Source organism: Corticium candelabrum, chromosome 13 (genome assembly GCF_963422355.1).
Source record: "Corticium candelabrum chromosome 13, ooCorCand1.1, whole genome shotgun sequence".
Taxonomy (NCBI): domain Eukaryota; kingdom Metazoa; phylum Porifera; class Homoscleromorpha; order Homosclerophorida; family Plakinidae; genus Corticium; species Corticium candelabrum.
The window spans coordinates 958,861-978,410 of NC_085097.1; the positions used below are offsets into that span (position 1 = coordinate 958,861).

Below are 19,550 nucleotides of genomic sequence, written 5' to 3' on the forward strand. Positions count from 1 at the left end.
ACTACGCTACGGTGGGTATATCCCAACTATCAATGTCCTGTACTTCAAGTTGAATTCTTCTGAACAACATCCTTGCATTGTATTTCCACAACTGTACCGAAAGTTGTTGCGTCAAATTCTGGAAAGCTTGATGGAATCGAATTCCGCTGACAGCTGAAGTTTTAGATGCAATAGCTTTTAACGTTTTAATGCTGAACGGAGACCAGAAACCCAATGTTTCCAATACATATATATATATATATATATATATATATATATATATATATATATATATATATATATATACATACATACATACATGTCACATGCATTTGCTTACTCACCAGTATTATTGGTTCCAGGTATATGTGCAAGTCACGTCTACTGCCATTTCAACAGTCCCGTTGGATGACGTCACACATTGCTGCCGTTGTAGGCAACAAGCATATCGAACAGAGCAGCTATTCGATGTTCGGCATGCATATAAAGACACACGAATGTAGATGTATTTTCTTGACATGGATGTAATATAAATATCTTGCCTTTTCGATGATCCCGGTAATAAACAACACGCTCTGCACATACTGTCCAACATCGGGAACAGGCATTTTAATTCAATGGAAATCCGATGAGCCGTTCCAGAGAAATTTGCACGCGAGTGAAGGCGGGTTCGATCTACAGGAAATCGCGTCGTCCTGGGAGAAGTCAGGAAGATGACGGCAGCTTTACTGTTGAGCTCCGTCGTTATATATATACAGTAGTGGATAAAAGTATTTGCCGGGCAAGAAATGTCAAGGGTTTTTCAGGATGTTTGTGTTTTAACCTAGGTGCGTTGGTCAGTAGCAACCTGTCGAATAATTAGAACCAACATCTGAGAATAGAATGATATGAAATACTTCAAAATATCCCTCTGCCGGTGACTCAATACAGTTTTTCGAAATCGGTTCAGAGAATGCCATTTATGATTACTATAGTAACTGAAATTGGACATTTTGACCCCCAATAGTGCTAATTGGTACAGAATTGAGTCTAAATCAGTTGGTTGTTGCAATATAAGATTATCGTTACAACCTAGTTAATTAAAAGCCGATTAAGTTTACATTACAACTTATCAAAGCATATTCAATGCTTACTTACTTCTTCTGGAGCAATTCAAACATCGGTTTGTGAGGTTTTCCAATGTAAATTGGACTCCTCTGTGCAGCCATGGCAACAGCAGCCACCAAACAGCCAGTGCCTAAAGAGCAACAAAATTTAGTAAAAACAAAAAATGCTATGTTTATGTCAGATAAACTAGCAAGCATGAAATCAAATCTGTTCTCTGACAGCGCTGAAGCTTTGGGTCCATGTAAAGAAAAAATTTTATTTGTTAATTATTACATAATTTATTACATTTGAACTCACACAAACATATTCACATGCTGCATCTCTATTTCCTACTAAAATTAAACAGAAATTACAATTTCACCTGGAATAGTTATGTGACCTTTGGGAACTGGCAGGAAGGCATCTTCATTAGTTCCAATAAAAATACAGTTCGGATTAAAAAGGTAACTTGCTGCTTTCATCATCTTCAAGTAGTTGAAGTGTTCATCAAAACCAGCCACTACAGCTTGAATGTCTGGATCAAGTTCAATACGTAGCCAATCTTCTACTAGGTAGCCATCAGTGAGAATAAGATCTGGCTAAAAACAATCAATTTAAATGTTTGATTGAAATGAAAGTAAAACGTGTTAGCAATAGATATGGATAGGATAGTTGGAAGGAAATTGACATAAAACCAGACGACAAACAAACAAGTAGACAAAAGCAATAAAAAATAAACAGACACACAAGCAGACATAAAATAAACAAACAGAAACAAACATACAGAGAAGCAAACACACAAACAATAATAAAAAACCAATAGTCAGAGAGACAGAGATAAACAAACAGACAAACAGACAGACAGACATTAGTTGTAGTTGGTGTTGCAGATTTCGTCTGTGCTATAATATATGAAATGTATGTATTGAGACGGACGGGCAGGCAGACAGACAGACAGGCAGACAGACAGACAGGCAGACAGACAGGCAGACAGACAGACTTTGATTTTAAACTTTAAAAAGTCGCAACAAACAAATCTTCAAAAGTATACAAAAAATCCACCTCCGTCCATTCCTTTGTTCATCAATTCAGATCCCTACAAGGAAAGAGTGCCGGGGCATGGTAGTACTCCATCCCCATCTTTCCAAAGTTCACACTAAAACCTGGTGATTTTTTCTTAGCGACACAGGTAAGGTTGGGATGCAAAGCTCTATCATCACAAAATGTGAATGTGCAAAAGATATCGATCCTGATGGATATCACCTGATCACATGCAAGACAGATGGTGGTCCTGTATTGACTCATGAGTCATTAGCCAATATACCGGAGAGATTGCTTAAACGATCTGAAGATAAACCATCACAGAGAACCGAGAAAATGATACAGCAACAGCGATGACAGACCAACTACCGTAGCTTTGATTCTCAATCTGGTTCTGAAATTGAAATTGATAACTCAGTAGATCATCCTTGGCAAAACGAAATCATCTCCCAAACAGCTGCTGAAGATGGGGTTGCAGCAACGATGAGAGAGAAACAGAAAACCAAGAAGTACAGCAATGATTTCGATGTATGGGGGAATTCTTCCAACTGCATTCCACTCGTTGTGGAACACTTTGGTCCCTGAGGATGGAGAGCAAATCAGTACCTTCACGAATTATCTCAACGGTCTGTACCTGAAGATGGTAAGAACAGTCAGAAATTCAAGACATTCTGGCGACACTGCCTTTCTGTGGCATGACAGAGATGCAATGCGAGTGTGATCAGACGAAAAATAACTAGACTTGCACAGACGAAAGACGTTATGTTACATGTTACTCAAACCAGTTGTTTAGTAGTAGACACATTAGTAAACAGCCCTGCAGGGTTGAAGAACATGTAGTTTAGTAGTATCTGTTCTGAGATTGGTTAGCCTGTAATAGCTCTGATGTGAAAATATATGTATTGACTGATAGACAGACAGATAGACTTCCAGATTTGTATGAGCATGTCTTTAGTCTGTATTCACAGAGTAGTCCTCTCATTTTCCAACAAGGTTCTTTCAATTTTAACCTATTGTCACAACAGGGAGTTCATCAGGGGGACCCTCTGGGCCCCGCTCTGTTTTCAATTGCTATTCAGCCAATCCTTGCAAAGGTTCAGGAACTACATTCTGCCACATAATTGCTGGCATATCTCGATGATGTGTTTGTGATTGGTTCTCAGGCAGATGTTGTTTTAGCTCTCGATGCCTTGAAGCAATCATTTTCTGCCATTGGTTTGCATATTTCTGAAGATCTTAAAGTATCATCTTATGGCACCACGATTTTAGGAGTTCCTGTTGGCCACGTGGAATATGTCGCAAAGAACTGTTTAGATTTTGCAAAATTGGGCCAGACTCTCTGTTATCAAGTCTTGTCACTAGAGGATGTGCAGAGTGAAGATTTACTTCTGAGATATTCTCACATCACACGTAGGAATCATCTCGTCAGATCTGTGAACCCAGAACATGTACGTTCAGCAGTTCAGGCTCATGACAGTTTGACAAAGTCGACATTTATACGATTTAGTTCAGTGCCCTGACCTAACCAGCAAGTAATGGCTTCAAGCCACTTTGCCCATTAGGTATCGTGGATTCAGATTGTCAAACATTGAGTCGCTGTCTGCTGATGCTTTCGTAGCAGGTTGGGCACAATCTATCCAAGAACTTCCTGCTCGGTTCCCTTCTATTGCTAATGACATATCTTTGGTCTGCCAATTTGAAAGAAGAATGGACATAGTGTTAAAGTCTTCTATTCCTGATAACCATTCCTTTGCAGACATCCTTCATGACACCAATAATCTCCAATGCAAACTAAGATTGGAGTGTACCAAGCATACACTCTCAACATTTATGCAAGAATTGGAGTCTAAGAGAGATAGGACTCGTCTGAGGTCACTGCAAGAAAGAGGTGCAGGGACATGGTTAGATGCCATTCCCACTTCCACAAAGTTTGCCCTTAGTTCTGATGATTACCGTTTGGCAACATGTGTGAGGTTGGGATGTAGTATGCCAATGTCGTCTCATTCATCGAGGCAGAGTGAATGTGGTCGAAGGCTTGATGAACATGGTTTTTCACCTTCTTACTTGCAAAACAGGGGGTGGCCTGTTTGGTCACACAACGCCATCACTGGTGTCTGGGCTATTTGTTTAAAAACCCTTTCAATCCCTCATCATGTTAAGTTAAGAGATCGTTATGCTAACAGCAACAACCGACCAGACATTTCAGTTTTTGATGCTTGCATTGGAACATCGTATGATCTTGATATTTCACTGGTTCACTCTTGGAATCAAGACATAATTGAAAGAGCAGCAAAGGAAGATGGGTTTGCAGCACAAGCCAGAGAAGAATTAAAAGAGAAAAAGTATACGGACAAGATACTAGCAGCAGGAGGACATGCAAAAACGGTTCCCTTAGTACCGGAACACTGGGCATTGGGGCTGGGAAGCTCACAAGTATCTCCATCAACTGTCTGAGAAATCAGTTGAAGAATCTGGTAAGAAAAAGAGACGCCAGTTCAAGAATTATTGGAGGCTTATCAGTTGCTCTGCAATCATGTAATGCTAAAGTTTTGACAGACAGACAGACAGACAGAGAGACAGAGAGACAAAGAGACAGACAGGCAGGCAGCTCGGACATCATTTCAGCAACAATAGTTTGGAACTTTATCCAATAGCTACTGTTTAGTTAGCTGTTGTATTGAGAGGCCACTAGCTGGGTCCCATACTCTTAGTTTATGTTTAGCTTTGTTTTAGTGTTAGTCATGTTGTCCTAGTTTTTATGACGTATTCAATAGAGAACTATGACAGACAGACAGACAGACAGACAGACAGACAGACAAATAGACAGACAGACAGACAGATTATCTTATTCTTCGACAAACACTATTATATGATCTGGTCGCAAGACGGTAACAGTTCTAATCAATGAACATAATGCTGAATGTCTTTGTCATATAAGAAGTCCTCTACTCTACACTGTTCATGAGTCAACTTAACACTTTTCTACTGATCACTCTTGCATTGCATCTCTGTATACATACTGATATCTGACATCTCCACCTGTCCCGGAAATCAGTCTCATTGTTGTGACTCATCAAATCTCTGGACTTCTTTGATACCTGGACAGACAGAAAGACAGACAGACAGACAGAAAGACAGACAGACAGACAGACAGACAGACAGACAGCCAGCCAGCCAAGTGCCCAGACTCGTAGATGTTCTATAGAAAAGGAATCACATGATCCCTTTTAACCAATTAGTAGTTAAATATATACTGTATTTAGTTGTTGGTTGTTTTCTCTTGCTTTTATTGTCATAAGGACAAACGTAGTTAGCCATTTGCTATTGTATCCTAATTCAAATATGAAAAATATATGTATTGACAAACAGACAGACAGACAGACAGACAATTTATTCTCACACAATTCTACTTGTATATATGCTAGGATTTTTAAATACAAACCAGTCCTTGCAAACAACAAAGTCATTAACTATTGGACTTGACTTTGAATGTCAAAATCAAATAATCTATCTAAATCACCATGATTAGGTGACAGACAGAGAGACAGACAGATAGACAGACAGTTTTATTGATAGAACGACCAATACTTCAAACTAAACTAATCCACATCAGTCCATTACTTCATCAGTTATGATCTAGTGGATTAACTACAATTAAACTACATATGTCTTAGCTAATGACCCACAAAAAATCTTGACAAAAAATTCACGCAAATAGCACAACAGTAGCCAAAGCTGGCACTGGTTGCTGTTAAACATAAATGCTGCATACAAACTTCAGATACTGAGTAGAGACATTGTGACAAACTGGGATGAAGAAGAGCACAGCCGTAACCAAAGACAACCCTTGTTGCAGTAATGTGTAAATGGTGTATACAGACTTCAGATACTGAGTACACACCAACATGAACAAAAAAGAGCACAGCAGTACCCAAAAGACAACGCTAGTTGCAGTTCAATGTAAATTGTGCATACAGACTTCATATACTGAGTAAAGACACAGTGATACACTAAAACAAAGGGAAAGGAGAGCACAGTAGGTGACAATGACAAAAATGAAGCCTTATTGGGCAACAGTGTCTACAAGGTCATTGGTAACCAAAGTCACTGATGCCTTCTTGAAACACTTCATTTGTCAGCTGCTTGGAGAAATGAGGTGATGTTCACGATTCGTTGCAAATCGCCATATATCTGGGAACAAACACACAGACAGACAGACAAACAAACAGACAAATAAACTAATAAACAAACAAGACCAAACAAACAAACAAATAAATAAACAATTAAACAGACAGACACAACTGATGGACAAGCAAGTATGCAGTCAGACAGGTCTGTGTCCCTTTCATCAATCCAATTTTTGCATTTTAATGCTGCCTAAAATTGTAAATGTTTCAACTGTTTAAAGGAACACTTCACCAATTGACGCAAGCACAGTAGATGTTAATGTACGCTAAGGCCAACTGCTAGAGCACACAAGAGACGGGTCTAGACGCTTCAGACGACTCTAAAAATAAAAGTGAACAACAAGTTACAGTTCATAAGCGACTCGGTCGTTCATACATTGTAGGCTCCCCGTGGATCATCTTAAATGACTTGCGATCGCCCGGTCTTTCACACTTTCCTCCATGTTTCTTTCTACAAATGGAGGCCATACTACAGTACAAAGGGCTTGCATAATGCAAAAAACACACGGAAACGTGTGTCATCGCACATAATCACGCGACACAAAGTGCCTTCATTCTACAGCTGAACCATCACTGTATGTGTGCTTTTTGCCGTTGATTGAAGGTGAGTCAGTGATGTGAAAGCACGTTTTACTTTGCCTAAGCAAATATCAAAGTCTACACGAAGCGGTAAAACGAAACCTACACTTACTGGACGTTATTTGGAAAACCGCTTCGTATGTTTTCGTTTTCTAACCTCAGCAATAATGCTCCCCTATCAAGTTTGCTCTGAGATAGCACCAAACTTCCCAACTTGATGTGTGACCAGAAACATTTAGCACCGAGGGCGAACTTAGAGATGCGTGGACCGGTGAAGTGCTCCTTTAATGTACATTTGATTTTTTACAAGCTATAGAGCAAAAATTTTGCAATTTTGGTTGAGCATTAATTCTATTGTTTGATAAGGACGTTGTTGGAAACGTATCTTATTTCATTGTTAGGTCTTAATTATTGCACAAATTGAAAATTGCAACAGTGGCAGTGTACCATTTGATCATTCTAATTTAGTAACCTAACACCTTGCCCAACATTATGGTCAACATATAAAGTGAGAAACTTTGCCGCCACCAATATTGCCGGAACTGTTTCACACTACCAATATACTATAAATATATATATATATATATCCAAAAAATAGATAACGTTTATCAAATAACTATTTTGCACTTTAAAATGTCAGTTTTCTGTTACGTAATAATAGTGTTGACCAATGGTCTCTAATCATGGTGTTACCATCATCTTGATTTAATGTCCCATGTCTTCTAATCCAAATTGCCTCCTTGAGTCGTCTAGTATATAGTATTTGCTTTCTGTTGTTAATCAATGTTTTACATTCTTCCCAATTCATCATGTGGTCAGTTTCCCAGCAGTGGGCCACAATGGCGTTGATATGGGTGTCGCCACGTCGAATTGCTAATTTGTGTTCATTTAGTCTTAAAGTAAGATTTCTTGTTTCTCCAATGTAAAATTTGTCGCAATTCTTGCAACCAATTTTGTATACAACATTCACTCCTTCAAGTGGTGTAAGTGGATCTTTTGGGTGACACAGTAATGACTGAACAGTTGTTGTTGGTGTACTCACTAATTTGATGTTAATTGCACAGACGTCTGACTTGTTGTGTAATACCTGGTGTAAAAGGTATCTTCAATATCGACATTTGTTGTTCGCAACTTGCTCTTTGATTCTGTGATTTCATTAGTTGTTTCTGTACAAATATATATATATATATTAGTACTACCCGCCCTATGGGCGATGGCAATCTGGGTGGTTGCAATCTATCGTTGTACGCCACTTCTGCAAAGAAGACGCACCTTCCGTGACATACGGACGTACGCACGCACACAAAAGCGGCCTGGTGAGCCGGCGTATCTTGCACTCTGGGAATTAGAGGATGGCGTACAGTGGCTGGCGAGCGCACGTCATATCCGCACACTCGATTAATTGATTGAGCAAACAAACTCTGGCTCAATCTGCCTTGACCGTTTGTCTCGGACTTGCGATCTCGACCGGCCCACCGTGTTTCGCAATGATTTGACACCGTCGTCGTGTCGATCAACGTGTTACAGACAGACAGACATGTGGACAGACGGACGTGGGCATTCCCGAGTGTTAGCGTATTCCGCACATCTCATTTCAGACCGCCAAAGTCTCATTTCGGGCCATCGGAGGCAGTCGAGGCAAAATTGGACCCAACCGTTCTTCTCGGACTCGCGATCTCGACCGATGATCCGAGACCGGATTCGTGTCGATCGGCACATTACAGACAGACAGACATGTGGACATGTGGACAGACGGAAGTGGGCATTTCTGATAATATATATGTATATATATCCGGATGTTCTATGGTGAATGTCTTGTCATTTTTGTTGCTGTTTGACTGTGCAGGGCAAGAAGAACAGAAGAAGGAGGAGTCCCAAGTCGACGTTGGCTGCTGTCGCAGTCTTCGTCTTGTATGCCGGTCCCATTGGTTGGTTGTGGTGGGTCTTTTGGGACCAAATGTTGCTTTTGCTTTGTTTTTGGTGTTTGTTTGTCTCTACTGGAAGGGGTGGAGTTGTTTGCAGTTTCCCACCTTCCGATTCACATTAGTTTTGACGAGGTGGTTGGTGTTCAATATCTTCTCGTTGCTTTGTCATCTCTCCTTCTTCTTCTTGTTCGTCGATGAGGATTTCATGGATTCGTGCAATTTCCCTTATGTGCTTTGTGCTATGCCAGTCTTTGGAGTCCTTTCTGTCAACTGGGGATGTGGTGTTTGTCATGTAACTTCTGTTTTAACTGTATATGTATTGTATCTTCTTCACCTTCCTTCTGCTTGTCTTTGCCTCAGTTCATCAGTGAAGCCTCCATGGATTCATGCAATTACCCCTACGTTGGAGTCCTTCTGTCAACTGCAGGATGTGGTGGTTTTCATGTAGCTTCTGTATTTGCTGTCTTCTATTTCATCTTCAACAAAACTTACTTCTGCTTGTCTATGCTTCAGTTCGTCGTAAAGTGTTCATGGATTCGTGCAATTACCCCTATGTGCTTCGTGCTATGCTGGTCTTTGGAGTCCTTTCTGTCAACTGGGAGATGTGGTGTTTCTCATGTAACTTCTGTTTTTGCTGTATTGTATCTTCTTCGCCTTTCCTCTGCTTGTCTTTGTCTCAGTTCGTCAGTGAAGCCTTCATCGATTCGTGCAATTACCCTTACGTGTTTCTTGCTTTGCCGGTCATTGGAGTCTTTTCTGTCAACTGGAGGATGTCGTTTTTGTTATGTACCTTCTGTATTTGCTTTCTTCTATCTTCATTTGTTCCTTACTTCTGCCTGTCTATACTTCAGTTTGTCAGTGAAACCTTCTTGGATTTGTGCAATTACCCCTACGTGCTTCGTGCTATGCCGGTCTTTGGAGGATTTGGTGGTTGTCATGTGCCTTCTGTATTTGCTGTCTTCTATCTTCATCGTCAACTTACTGTCACCAACTGGCTTCATATACTGTTCTTGCGTATTTGACTTTGCAATCATTGTTTTATGTTGCAAGCTGTGTAGATCGTCACTATGACCTAGCTAGTTCTCTAGGCATAGATATCAATAGAAATATAATATATATATATATATATATATATATATATATATATATATATATATACCAGTACTACCCGCCCTATGGGCGGTGGCAATCTGGGCGGTGGCAACCTATCGTTGTACGCTACTTCTGCAAAGAAGACGCACCTTCCGCGACACACGAACGCATGCACGCATGCAAAAGCGGCCCGGTGAGCCGGTGCATCTTGCACTCTGGGAATTAGCTAAAGGATGGCATACAATGGCTGGCGGGCGCATGTCACATCTGCATACTCGGTTAATTGATTGAGCAAACAAACTCTGCCTCATCTCATTTCAGAACGCCAAAGTCTCGTTTCTGGCCGAAATCCGACTCAACTGTTCGTCTTGGACGGCGGAACTCGACCGGGCTGTCGCATTTCACAACAATCGGAGACTGGCATCGTGTCGATCGGCACATATAAACGTGTGGACAGATGGAAGTGGGCGTTGCCAAGTGTTATGCATCTTACATAATAGACTCTACGCATTCAGACTCTTCACATAAAACGTCATGATCTATTCGTGGAGAATGACGCCACTTCTGCAACGAAGACGCATCTTCCGTGACATACATTTAGATGTACGGATGCACGCACGCACAAACACATGGCCCGGTGAGTCGGCTTAAAACCTCTGACTGCAGTGGCCGCATCTTGCACTCTCAGAGCTGCCAACTCTCCCGCATTGAGAGGGAGACTCCCGCATTTGGGACCCTTCTCCCGCCTACCCGCATTTGGCATCAAACCTCCCGCATTCTGACCATTGGTGGGCGTGCCTGTTCTGTGTAACCATGTGTACAGTACCCTTAATTAACTAAGTTACTGATTATGTAATATTCGAATATCAATGTCTAGCAATCTAATTTTAGGTACATTTCAGCAATCCAATGCGACCGTTCTTCTCAGACTACGAATTTTCCAGCATCCCCATTGCAGACTCTTCCCACCTAAAAAGTCATGATCTATTCGTGGAGAATGACGTCACTTCCGCGAAGACACATTCAGTAACACACGGATGCATGCACGCACAAGCGGCCTGGTGAGCCGGCCAGCTTACTCCGACTACACCCGGCGCATCCTTACACTGCAGGTGAGAGAATTAGAACGGCGTATGATAGCGGGCGTGTGTCACATCCACATACTCGGTCAATTGAATAAACAAAGTCCCGTGCATCTCATTTCAGGCCGCCAAAGTCTCATTTTGGGCCGTCGGAGGCGGTCGAGGCAATACCCGACACGACCGTTCGTCTCGGATTGACGATCTTGACCGGCCCACCACATTTCGCGACGATCTGAGACCGACGTCGTGTCGATCGGTGCGTTACAGACAGACAGACGGAAGTGGGCATTCCCGAGCATTCGCGTATTATGTATAGGATATATATATATATATATATATATATATATATATATATATATATATATATATATATGTTCAGCTGAAGGTGCTAATTGTATTAATAAAGTTTGATGAGCAATCCTCAATTGTAATAATTGCACACGCAGTTTTCACGGCAGTCGATCAAGTCTACTGGTACAGTACACGCTTATGTTGAAGATGTTTACCTTTAAGAGCAAGTCTTCTGACCAAATTGCTCACTTGCCTCCAGCCAAGTTCACACAAACTTTATCTATACAATTAGCACCTTCAGCTGGTACATATATTGATTGTGATGTTGGGCAAGGTGTGTCAGGTTACAAAATTAAGACCTAACAATAACAATAAGATGTTTCCAACTTACCAACAACGTCCTTATCAACAACAGAATTAAATGTTCAATTGAAATTGCAAAATTTTGCTCATTGGTTTGTAACAAATCAAACGTATGTTAAAACATTCAAAACACATTTACAATTTTAAACGACATTGAAATGTAAAAAAATGAAATGATCAAAAGAGGAACAAACCCAAACAGATAGACAGACAAGTAACAAAACTATTTCAACCAGCTTACTCCCGGTCCAATGTACGGTATCTTTGCCTCATCAAACTCTTCTTTTAATCCTTCTCCACCCAAGAGATAAACTTTCCCATGATATCCAACATTATCAGTCAAATATTGAGCAGCCACATAAGCCGTACTAATCACCTCCTCCTAACACAAATTAAAGCACAACTAATAAATCAATGATAAACACAAAATCACTATACAGTGACACACCACCGATGCTTGAATGCCAAGTTTGTAAAATTTCTGAACATACTGCCTTCTTGATTTGGTGCTGTTGTTAGTCACAAAGAACACACGCTTGCCCTTAATTAATGACAAACAGTCTCAATCCATCTTGTAAACAACAATACATTAGCTAGATTATTAAAATAAAAAACTAAATATAAATTCAATTACCATATTTCCTCAAAAGTGTAGCGAGGCTTCTAATCCGGGTTGCAAAACACAAAAGGGCGTAATCCTATATGGCTCTCTATCGAGTATATATATATATATATTGTGTGTGTGTGTGTGTGTGTGTGTGTGTGTGTGTGTGTGTGTGTGTGTGTGTGTGTGTGTGTGTGTGTGTGTGTGTGTGAAAACAGTTCAAATATCTCGGTTCTATCGTATCCAATGATTTGAGCTTACATCTGGACATAACAGAAAGAATTGCACAAGCAGGAAAGTGCTTTGGAGCACTAAAAGAAGCTGTCTTTCAGTCTCCCCATGTAACATCTGAAACAAAAACGTGCTGTTCCAGGCAACTGTCTTATTAGTTCTACTGTATGGGTCATCTTCTTGGGCCGTGACTAGAAGAGATATCACAAGGCTTGTCACATTTACAAATCAATGTCAACGTTTCATGCTGGGTATAGACAAGTTCAAGCAACAATTGGAACGAATCACATCAAATGACATCAGGCACAAGCTTGACAATCTTGAAACTGCAGAAGACTCTTTGATGGCTCAGCGGCTTAGATGGCTTGGTCATCTAGAACGTATGGAAGATCATCGTCTGCCCAAGCAGCTGCTTCATGCGTGGCTACCATCAACTCGTCCAGCGCATGGGGTCAGACTAAGGTGGAAAGACAGGATAGTAAAAGACCTCAAAATGGTTGGCCTAACAAGCACCTGGTCCCAGTTTACGCAGGACAGGCAGAAGTGGAAGAATGTCTGTGCTAGCAAAATTAACTCAATCGTCACTTCAAGAGTAGCATTAGAAAATGCCCAAAGTAGTCAGAAGGCTCGTGACAGAGCCGATCCCAGCAGATGTCAAGACCAACAGCCTCTGCTGTGCACTACCTGCAAGCGACTGTTTAAGTCACAAACAGGGGAAAAAAGACACAATTGCAACAGAGGACAAAATCGCCCAGATCCCCGGGAACGAGCAAAGGCCGGAATCAAGTGCGACAGATGCAGTCGTTTATTCACACAAGAGAGTGACAAGAAAAGACATAAATGTCATCAATGTATTTAGATTTGTGACATATTTTACCAGATAGTTACTTCCTTTTTCTTACGCTTTTTATGTTTCGCTATCATCCATGTGGATGGGCAGTTGAAGGTTGAAGGTGTGTGTGTGTGTGTGTGTGTGTGTGTGTGTGTGTGTGTGTGTGTGTGTGTGTGTGTGTGTGTGTGTGTGTGTGTGTGTGTGTGTGTGTGTGGCGCTGTAGCTCAATTGGTTAGAGAGTGTGTTTGGAGAATGGAAACATCCGGGACCTTGCAGGGTTGCAACTTCAAGTTACAGTGATGCGAGCTATGGCATAATTTCCTTGGGCAAGAAACTTACACACAATTGCCTCTTTTGACTCAGGAGTATAAATGAGTACCTGGTCTTTGACTGGGGTGGCAAAGGCCTCGGACTGAGACAAAGTCCATCAGTCACTGGAGTGCGCATGGTACTTCGGATGCCCAAACCACAGTTGGCGTCGCAGTCGGTGCTCCTGCAAGCACCTGGCCAGGCTCCAGGAGATTGCTTAGCATGGCCCATAGCTCCTGCTTAGTGCACAGGAACCCAGCCATCTGGCTTGGGGGCATTACCGCTTAACGGCAGCTCTTTCTCCATTTGCCATTTGTGTGTGTGTGTGTGTGTGTGTGTGTGTGTGTGTGTGTGTGTGTGTGTGTGTGTGTGTGTACACGAACCTCAAATTTCTCCTCCCCACGACCACATTTCATTATAAGACCTACTTCAAAAATTCGTTTCCATGTCCGACTACAGATCAGTATAAGAACAATTCGTGCAAGTGACCAAATGGTGACAAAAAGCCTCATGAAGTTCTGTCGCCCCATCCTTTGTAATGTAGCTAGTGATTGTGTGTACTTGACCACCGAGTAACACCTTCAGAAGCTGAATGCCACCTACAGTCAACTATTCACACGTCCCATACTTTACTAGGAAGTTTGCATGTTTACAGTAATTTCCATGACAGGGTTCCAACAAATACGTGTATAACTAGGGCGAGGTTCAGTAGGTTACTTGGACGGTCAGAAAACTCCATTGTAACGTGTTACTCACCAATGCGAGGAACCTACGGATACCGTACAACTAGTAATATTTTGATTCATACTGCATATTAGATTGCTTCCATTTAATGCGACCTCATGACTTTACCTAATGCAAATTAAGTCACTTCAATTTCTTGTTTGCAATATTCTCTTTGAGAAAGGTCTGCTCCTGACGAAAGGCTACCCGAAGTACTTCAAGCAAAAGATCTAGACTTAATTGGCTGCTGCTGCAGATTTGGTCGGTATTAGCACCAAAGACACTCTTCAGGATTGGAGGAACGACTTGGCATCGTGGACAAAGTTTGGGACTGACATTGTAAAAGCAACAATCTATCTATTGAAGTCCCTCCTAGACACTGTTACAAATTGCAACAACGTACCCGTATGGATGAGTTTGTTGTAATGGAAACAACAACTAAGAGCACAAAGTAATAAGGAATATTTTAGAGACATTGATAACCATTATCACATTTCCATTTACAACACAACGCTGGATCAGATGAAGAATTCAACCAACGCTTTTCAGTCTTTGATGACGGCAGTTGTTTTCCTAATGTCAAAGTTAGGAAGCCCTTGATTAAGCATTATATATGATCTAGTCACTTCAGGCGTAATCAGCAGCACGATATCTACAGAACTGTTCAACAAACAGGAAGCAAAATATCTCTGTGACATAATAATTCATCTCTTGCCAGTCAATCAAGGGAGATCGAGGCTTTCGTAGACCTGCTCAAAGTCCTACAGATTGCTTTGACACTACTGTAGGTGTATGTATCTACCTGGTCATGTGAACGTTCGTTTCCATGTTTGAAGAGACTGAAGACTTACCCTAGGACTAGCTGGTGTATAATTATCTCATTCAGAATCTCCGTCATGGACATGGCGAATCTTGCTACCAGGTCGTTTGCTCCGACACTTTCTTGCATAGTGATTTAGCTTGCCACAAGCTGCGCATGTCTTCCCACGAGCCAGACACCTGTCAGCACTGCGGCCATGCTGTAACTTGCAAGCCTGGCTTTCCTTGCCTTCATATTTTTTCTCTGACCGGGAACACAAGGCTGGAAAGAACGACTCGGCTGGTTTTGAACCCTATGCACATCTTCGTCTCCACCCACAACGCGAAGATGGCGGGCTGTCGCTTCACTAATGCGACACATATCAACACAACTCTGGAGCGTAAGATTCTCTTTCTGCAACAATTGTCGCCGAAGAGCATTGTCAAGAACCCCACAAACGATACAGTTGCGCAACATTTCATCTTCCATACCCTGAAACTCACACCGCCGAACTTGCTCTCGCAAAGCTGTCAAATACATATCAAAGTCCTCGTTTTCTGCCTGGTCTCTCCGATTAAAAGTGAATCGTTCATATATAATGTTTGTTTCTCCGAGGCAATGCCTTTCAAACAATTCAATTACCTTGTCCATCTGCTGAGTCTCGTCTTCGTTGGCAAATGGTAGAGCATTGTATATATAAAGACCACCAGGACCTATACACTTGATAAAGGTGGCCACACAATATTGTCTGCTCGCTTCGCTCAATCCCGCAACAACCTCGTTGGCATTCCATAATTGGCACCATTCCCACCAATTCTGAGCAAGGTCACCTTTGACTTTGAGATGCCCCGGCGGTGAAAACTAGCCATGTGCGCCGTTCGCACTGCTGTCTACCGGCGCGGCAGCTCCTTCGGCTGTCGGTGCACTAACGCTGTCGTCTGCCATGACTACTTACCAGTGAAACGGTCCGTAGCACTTCTGACACCATGTATCATGCATATACTGCTGCAGTGCACTATAGTATATATTCAATACACGTGCACTTCACACTTCTCTCACGTATACATCAGTATCCCGTACCAACGCCTACCGTTACAGCTGCATGGGACAAGATAGAATAAATAGCCCAATGCTTCTGGCCATAAAAATAGATATTTTTACGCCCTGGAAGCAGCTGTAGACAGATTGCACCTGTAGGCAGGTTGCTACAGCAGACAATAACAGGAGAACTAAGCCTAGCAAGTAAAAAGGTAGATGGTTAAAATAGTAGAAATACTTTGCCGTCGCCGCCAGTGCCTGAACTGTTTCACAATACAGGTGTACTATAAGTACCGGCTGTAGGTGCTAATTGTATTAATAAAGTTGTCTTAGGATGTCTTCAGACACACCGTTTATGACCATGCAGCTTTATGGTACGGCAAAGAAGTAACGTGAGACCAATGAATTTACGAAACAAACAATTACCTATCTAAATAAAAGAAGGCTAGACGTGCCTGACAATAAAGATTGTCTGTACCTTGATAGGCTATTGTGGAAACGATGTGCAATTATCGGTGATTGCTCATCAAACTATTAAATACAATTAGCACTTACAGCCAGTACCTATAGTACAGTGCAAATTTTCTCGCTTTATATGTTGGCCTGGATGTTGAGCAAGATGTTAGGTTACAAAATTAGAATGATCAAATGGTACTGTACCACTGCCACTATTGCAATTTTCAATTTATGTAAACATTAAAATCTAACAACTGACAATAAGATACATTTCCAACAATTGAACAACGTCCTTATCAAACAATATAGAATCACTGCTCAACCAAAATTGCAAATTTTTGCTTTATGGTTTGTAAAAAATCAAATGTACATTAAAATATTTGAGACATTTGTAATTTTGAACAGCATTGAAATGCAAAAATTGGAATGATCAAGAGGCACAGACCGTTTCCCTTTTCAAAACCTAAGGCAATGGATTGGTCACGACAATTTCACGCGAATTCTTGCCAGATGAAAACTGTCAAGGCTAATTACACTCACGTGCCCATGTGACTTACCAATAGTTAGCGGTGTGAACGCGCTTGTGTTATGAGGAATTCAGTCAGTGTTAAAAAGAGTCATTTTAACGTGTTAAAAGAGTCTTTTTAACAAAGCAGCTGTTAAAAAGACTCTTTTTAACACCGACTGAATTCCTCACAGCATACTATTCAGTATGGCATTGAAAAGACTGTTAAATTCAGTCTGGCGTTAATAGAACAATGTATAATAATCTCCTCTATCACTTGATTAGGTGTAAACTTTTTTAACACGCAAACCACACGCTCAGACTTTTTAACATGCAAACCAGCAATTGTGCGTGTGCCAGGTCATTACATAATTAATTACCTATAGCCTGTTATGCTGTTATTTTTTGTCATCATGCTGTTTTTGGCTCTACTGGGGGCATTAATTAATAAAAAATTAAGACTAAAAAATTCAGTTATACATCAATTGAAGACGTATAATATATATCCGATTGTATAACCCAGATGCATAATATATGCATGATATACTCATTTAATTAATTAACAAAATCCAGTTCACATCTTCAAGGAACAAATCAGAAATAGGAAGATGAAACATTCTTCTACATGCACCAGATATAAATCTCATACACCTATCTAGATATGAGATTTGTGGTTCAATCAAATCATGGAATTCGATCTGCAAATGAAATCATTTCATGGAAATCCATGAAAGAAATACTGCATTCCACTTGATTGAAACTCTTCAGTATTGTCTCTATATAATATTCAATTCTACTATGCGGGATTCCTAGGGTTCTCCTCTCTCTACTCCAAACAAACTAGTTAGACAATGGGCAGGCAGGCAAGTCCATTTGACACGTACACCTACACTAGCAATCTAAAATATGGTCTGGAGCTTCCCTAATGTATCGATCGATCTTGTGAAGTAGATTGTGTAGTTGACTAGATCAGCTAGCTATAGCTGGTTCACGAATGGAACTCGTAAAGCTAAAACAGGTCAATGTCATGCATCTTACCCTACGAAGCAATGAGAGCGGATGTCTGTTGGTTACAGTTCTACGATGAAGCGGCCATTTTACTTAACGTCTAACGCGCGCTATCTGACTGAATTTAACAGTGTACATTGTTAAAAAGTCGGGGCGAATGGTACGCGTGTTAAAAAAGTCTAGACGTAACCAAGTGATTGAGGACACTATTATACATTGTTCTTTCAACACCAGACTGAATTTAACACGGATACTCTTTTTAACACCGACTGAATTTAACACGAAACTTGCACTAATGTTGGCCTAATCACAGATAGCGTAATAGTGGTCCAACACTCTCACAGATTTGAGACAATTTTCTAGTGTACCCCCAAATCTTAGACTCTGGCTACGCCCCTGCTTTACCTGTTTTCTCAATTGGGCTATAGCTTCTTGTGCTCCCTCGACGGCTTCATTTCCGCACCATATGACGCCTGTACGTATGTGATGTGCAAGTAACCAAATGTTATAGACGTGACCCCCTAGAAGACTTAGGAGATGAACGAACGAACCGTCACAGTCAATAAGAAATGTGTCCACTGATGATACGAGGTCTCGTGCAGCACTCTTCGTCAAGTCACTTGTCGTACCCATCATCCCACATGCGCAGTCTACTAGCCTCGAACTTCCAGACCAGAGAGAGAGAGAGAGGCGAATTTTTTTTGGGCCCGGTTATTTCAGGTCCCGGATAGATATCCCGGATATTCACGTGCTTGACTTAATAAGCACGTGTATGTGTTTGCTGCAAATACGGCGCCACTGATAGTTCTCTTGTTTTCGACCGTAGGTCATTTAATTGTTGAATATGAGTGCGCGCATTGAGGGAGAACACTAATCTGAAGGGACCCCAGTTTGGGAATTATTTGCAGCAGCTGCTGAACTCTTAGAGTCTACTATTACATATGTGGACTTCTTTGCGACAAAGAAAGAATTTCAAATTATGCAACACAACAGAAATTCAAACAAATTGAAACCGGTACGTTTTAGTTCATAAATTGAATATTATTGTTCAAACAGTAAATTGGCAATATTGATATTACATATGATTGCAGTACGTACAGCGTACTAGCATGCACTGATACGAAAGACTCACTGAGCATGCATACTATAGTACTTTGATTTATGTGCTGTTGTCAACTGTTCATCCTAATAATTTTGGAAATTGTTGTACACTATTTACAGGTCAAAATTGTCACTTGTCACATTCAATTTGTATTCTGTCACACCAAATTAGTTTGTAGTCAGATCAAATTTCCAAGTCGTAAAATCAAATTTGTTTATGTCAGATCAAATTCACAATGTGCCAAAAAATCAAATTTTTTTAACTTGTCAAACTAGCTTAGTTGTCTGTCAAATTAACTCTGGAGGGTGTCAATTCAAA

General features: G+C 40.9%; 2 protein-coding genes across 3 annotated transcripts in view; both read right to left on the reverse strand.

The window, feature by feature from the left end:
- Nucleotides 1–11,608, reverse strand: part of LOC134188756 (glycerol-3-phosphate phosphatase-like) — a 25,569-nt gene extending 13,961 nt beyond the window's left edge. For both annotated transcript variants that reach the window (XM_062656948.1, XM_062656947.1), the window contains exons 1-3: nucleotides 11,478–11,608; nucleotides 1,448–1,664; nucleotides 1,117–1,216 (exon numbers count right to left, since the gene is read on the reverse strand). In XM_062656948.1, coding sequence (XP_062512932.1) covers nucleotides 1,117–1,216; nucleotides 1,448–1,550 — 203 coding nt within the window. In that variant the 5' untranslated portion in view covers nucleotides 1,551–1,664; nucleotides 11,478–11,608. The remainder of the gene's footprint in view (nucleotides 1–1,116; nucleotides 1,217–1,447; nucleotides 1,665–11,477) is intronic.
- On the reverse strand, nucleotides 2,232–18,798 carry LOC134188755 (uncharacterized). Its single transcript, XM_062656946.1, has 6 exons — nucleotides 18,682–18,798; nucleotides 18,536–18,603; nucleotides 12,074–12,166; nucleotides 11,867–12,007; nucleotides 2,741–2,847; nucleotides 2,232–2,687 (listed from the first exon to the last, which is right to left on the reverse strand). Exons 1-6 carry the CDS (start codon nucleotides 18,764–18,766, stop codon nucleotides 2,549–2,551), a joined length of 633 nt encoding a protein of 210 aa, XP_062512930.1. The 5' UTR covers nucleotides 18,767–18,798; the 3' UTR covers nucleotides 2,232–2,548.
- Nucleotides 18,799–19,550: the final 752 nt, after the last annotated feature.

Excerpts from the sequence above, each read along its gene's own strand:
- LOC134188755 (XM_062656946.1), bottom strand. The coding sequence starts at position 18,766 with ATGATGGGTACGACAAGTGACTTGACGAAGAGTGCTGCACGAGACCTC. Across the intron at positions 12,167-18,535 it reads TAGCCCAATTGAGAAAACAG|GGCAAGCGTGTGTTCTTTGT; the intron begins GTAAAGCAGGGG and ends TCATTAATTAAG. Across the intron at positions 2,688-2,740 it reads ACTGTTCTTACCATCTTCAG|GGACCAAAGTGTTCCACAAC; the intron begins GTACAGACCGTT and ends CTCCATCCTCAG.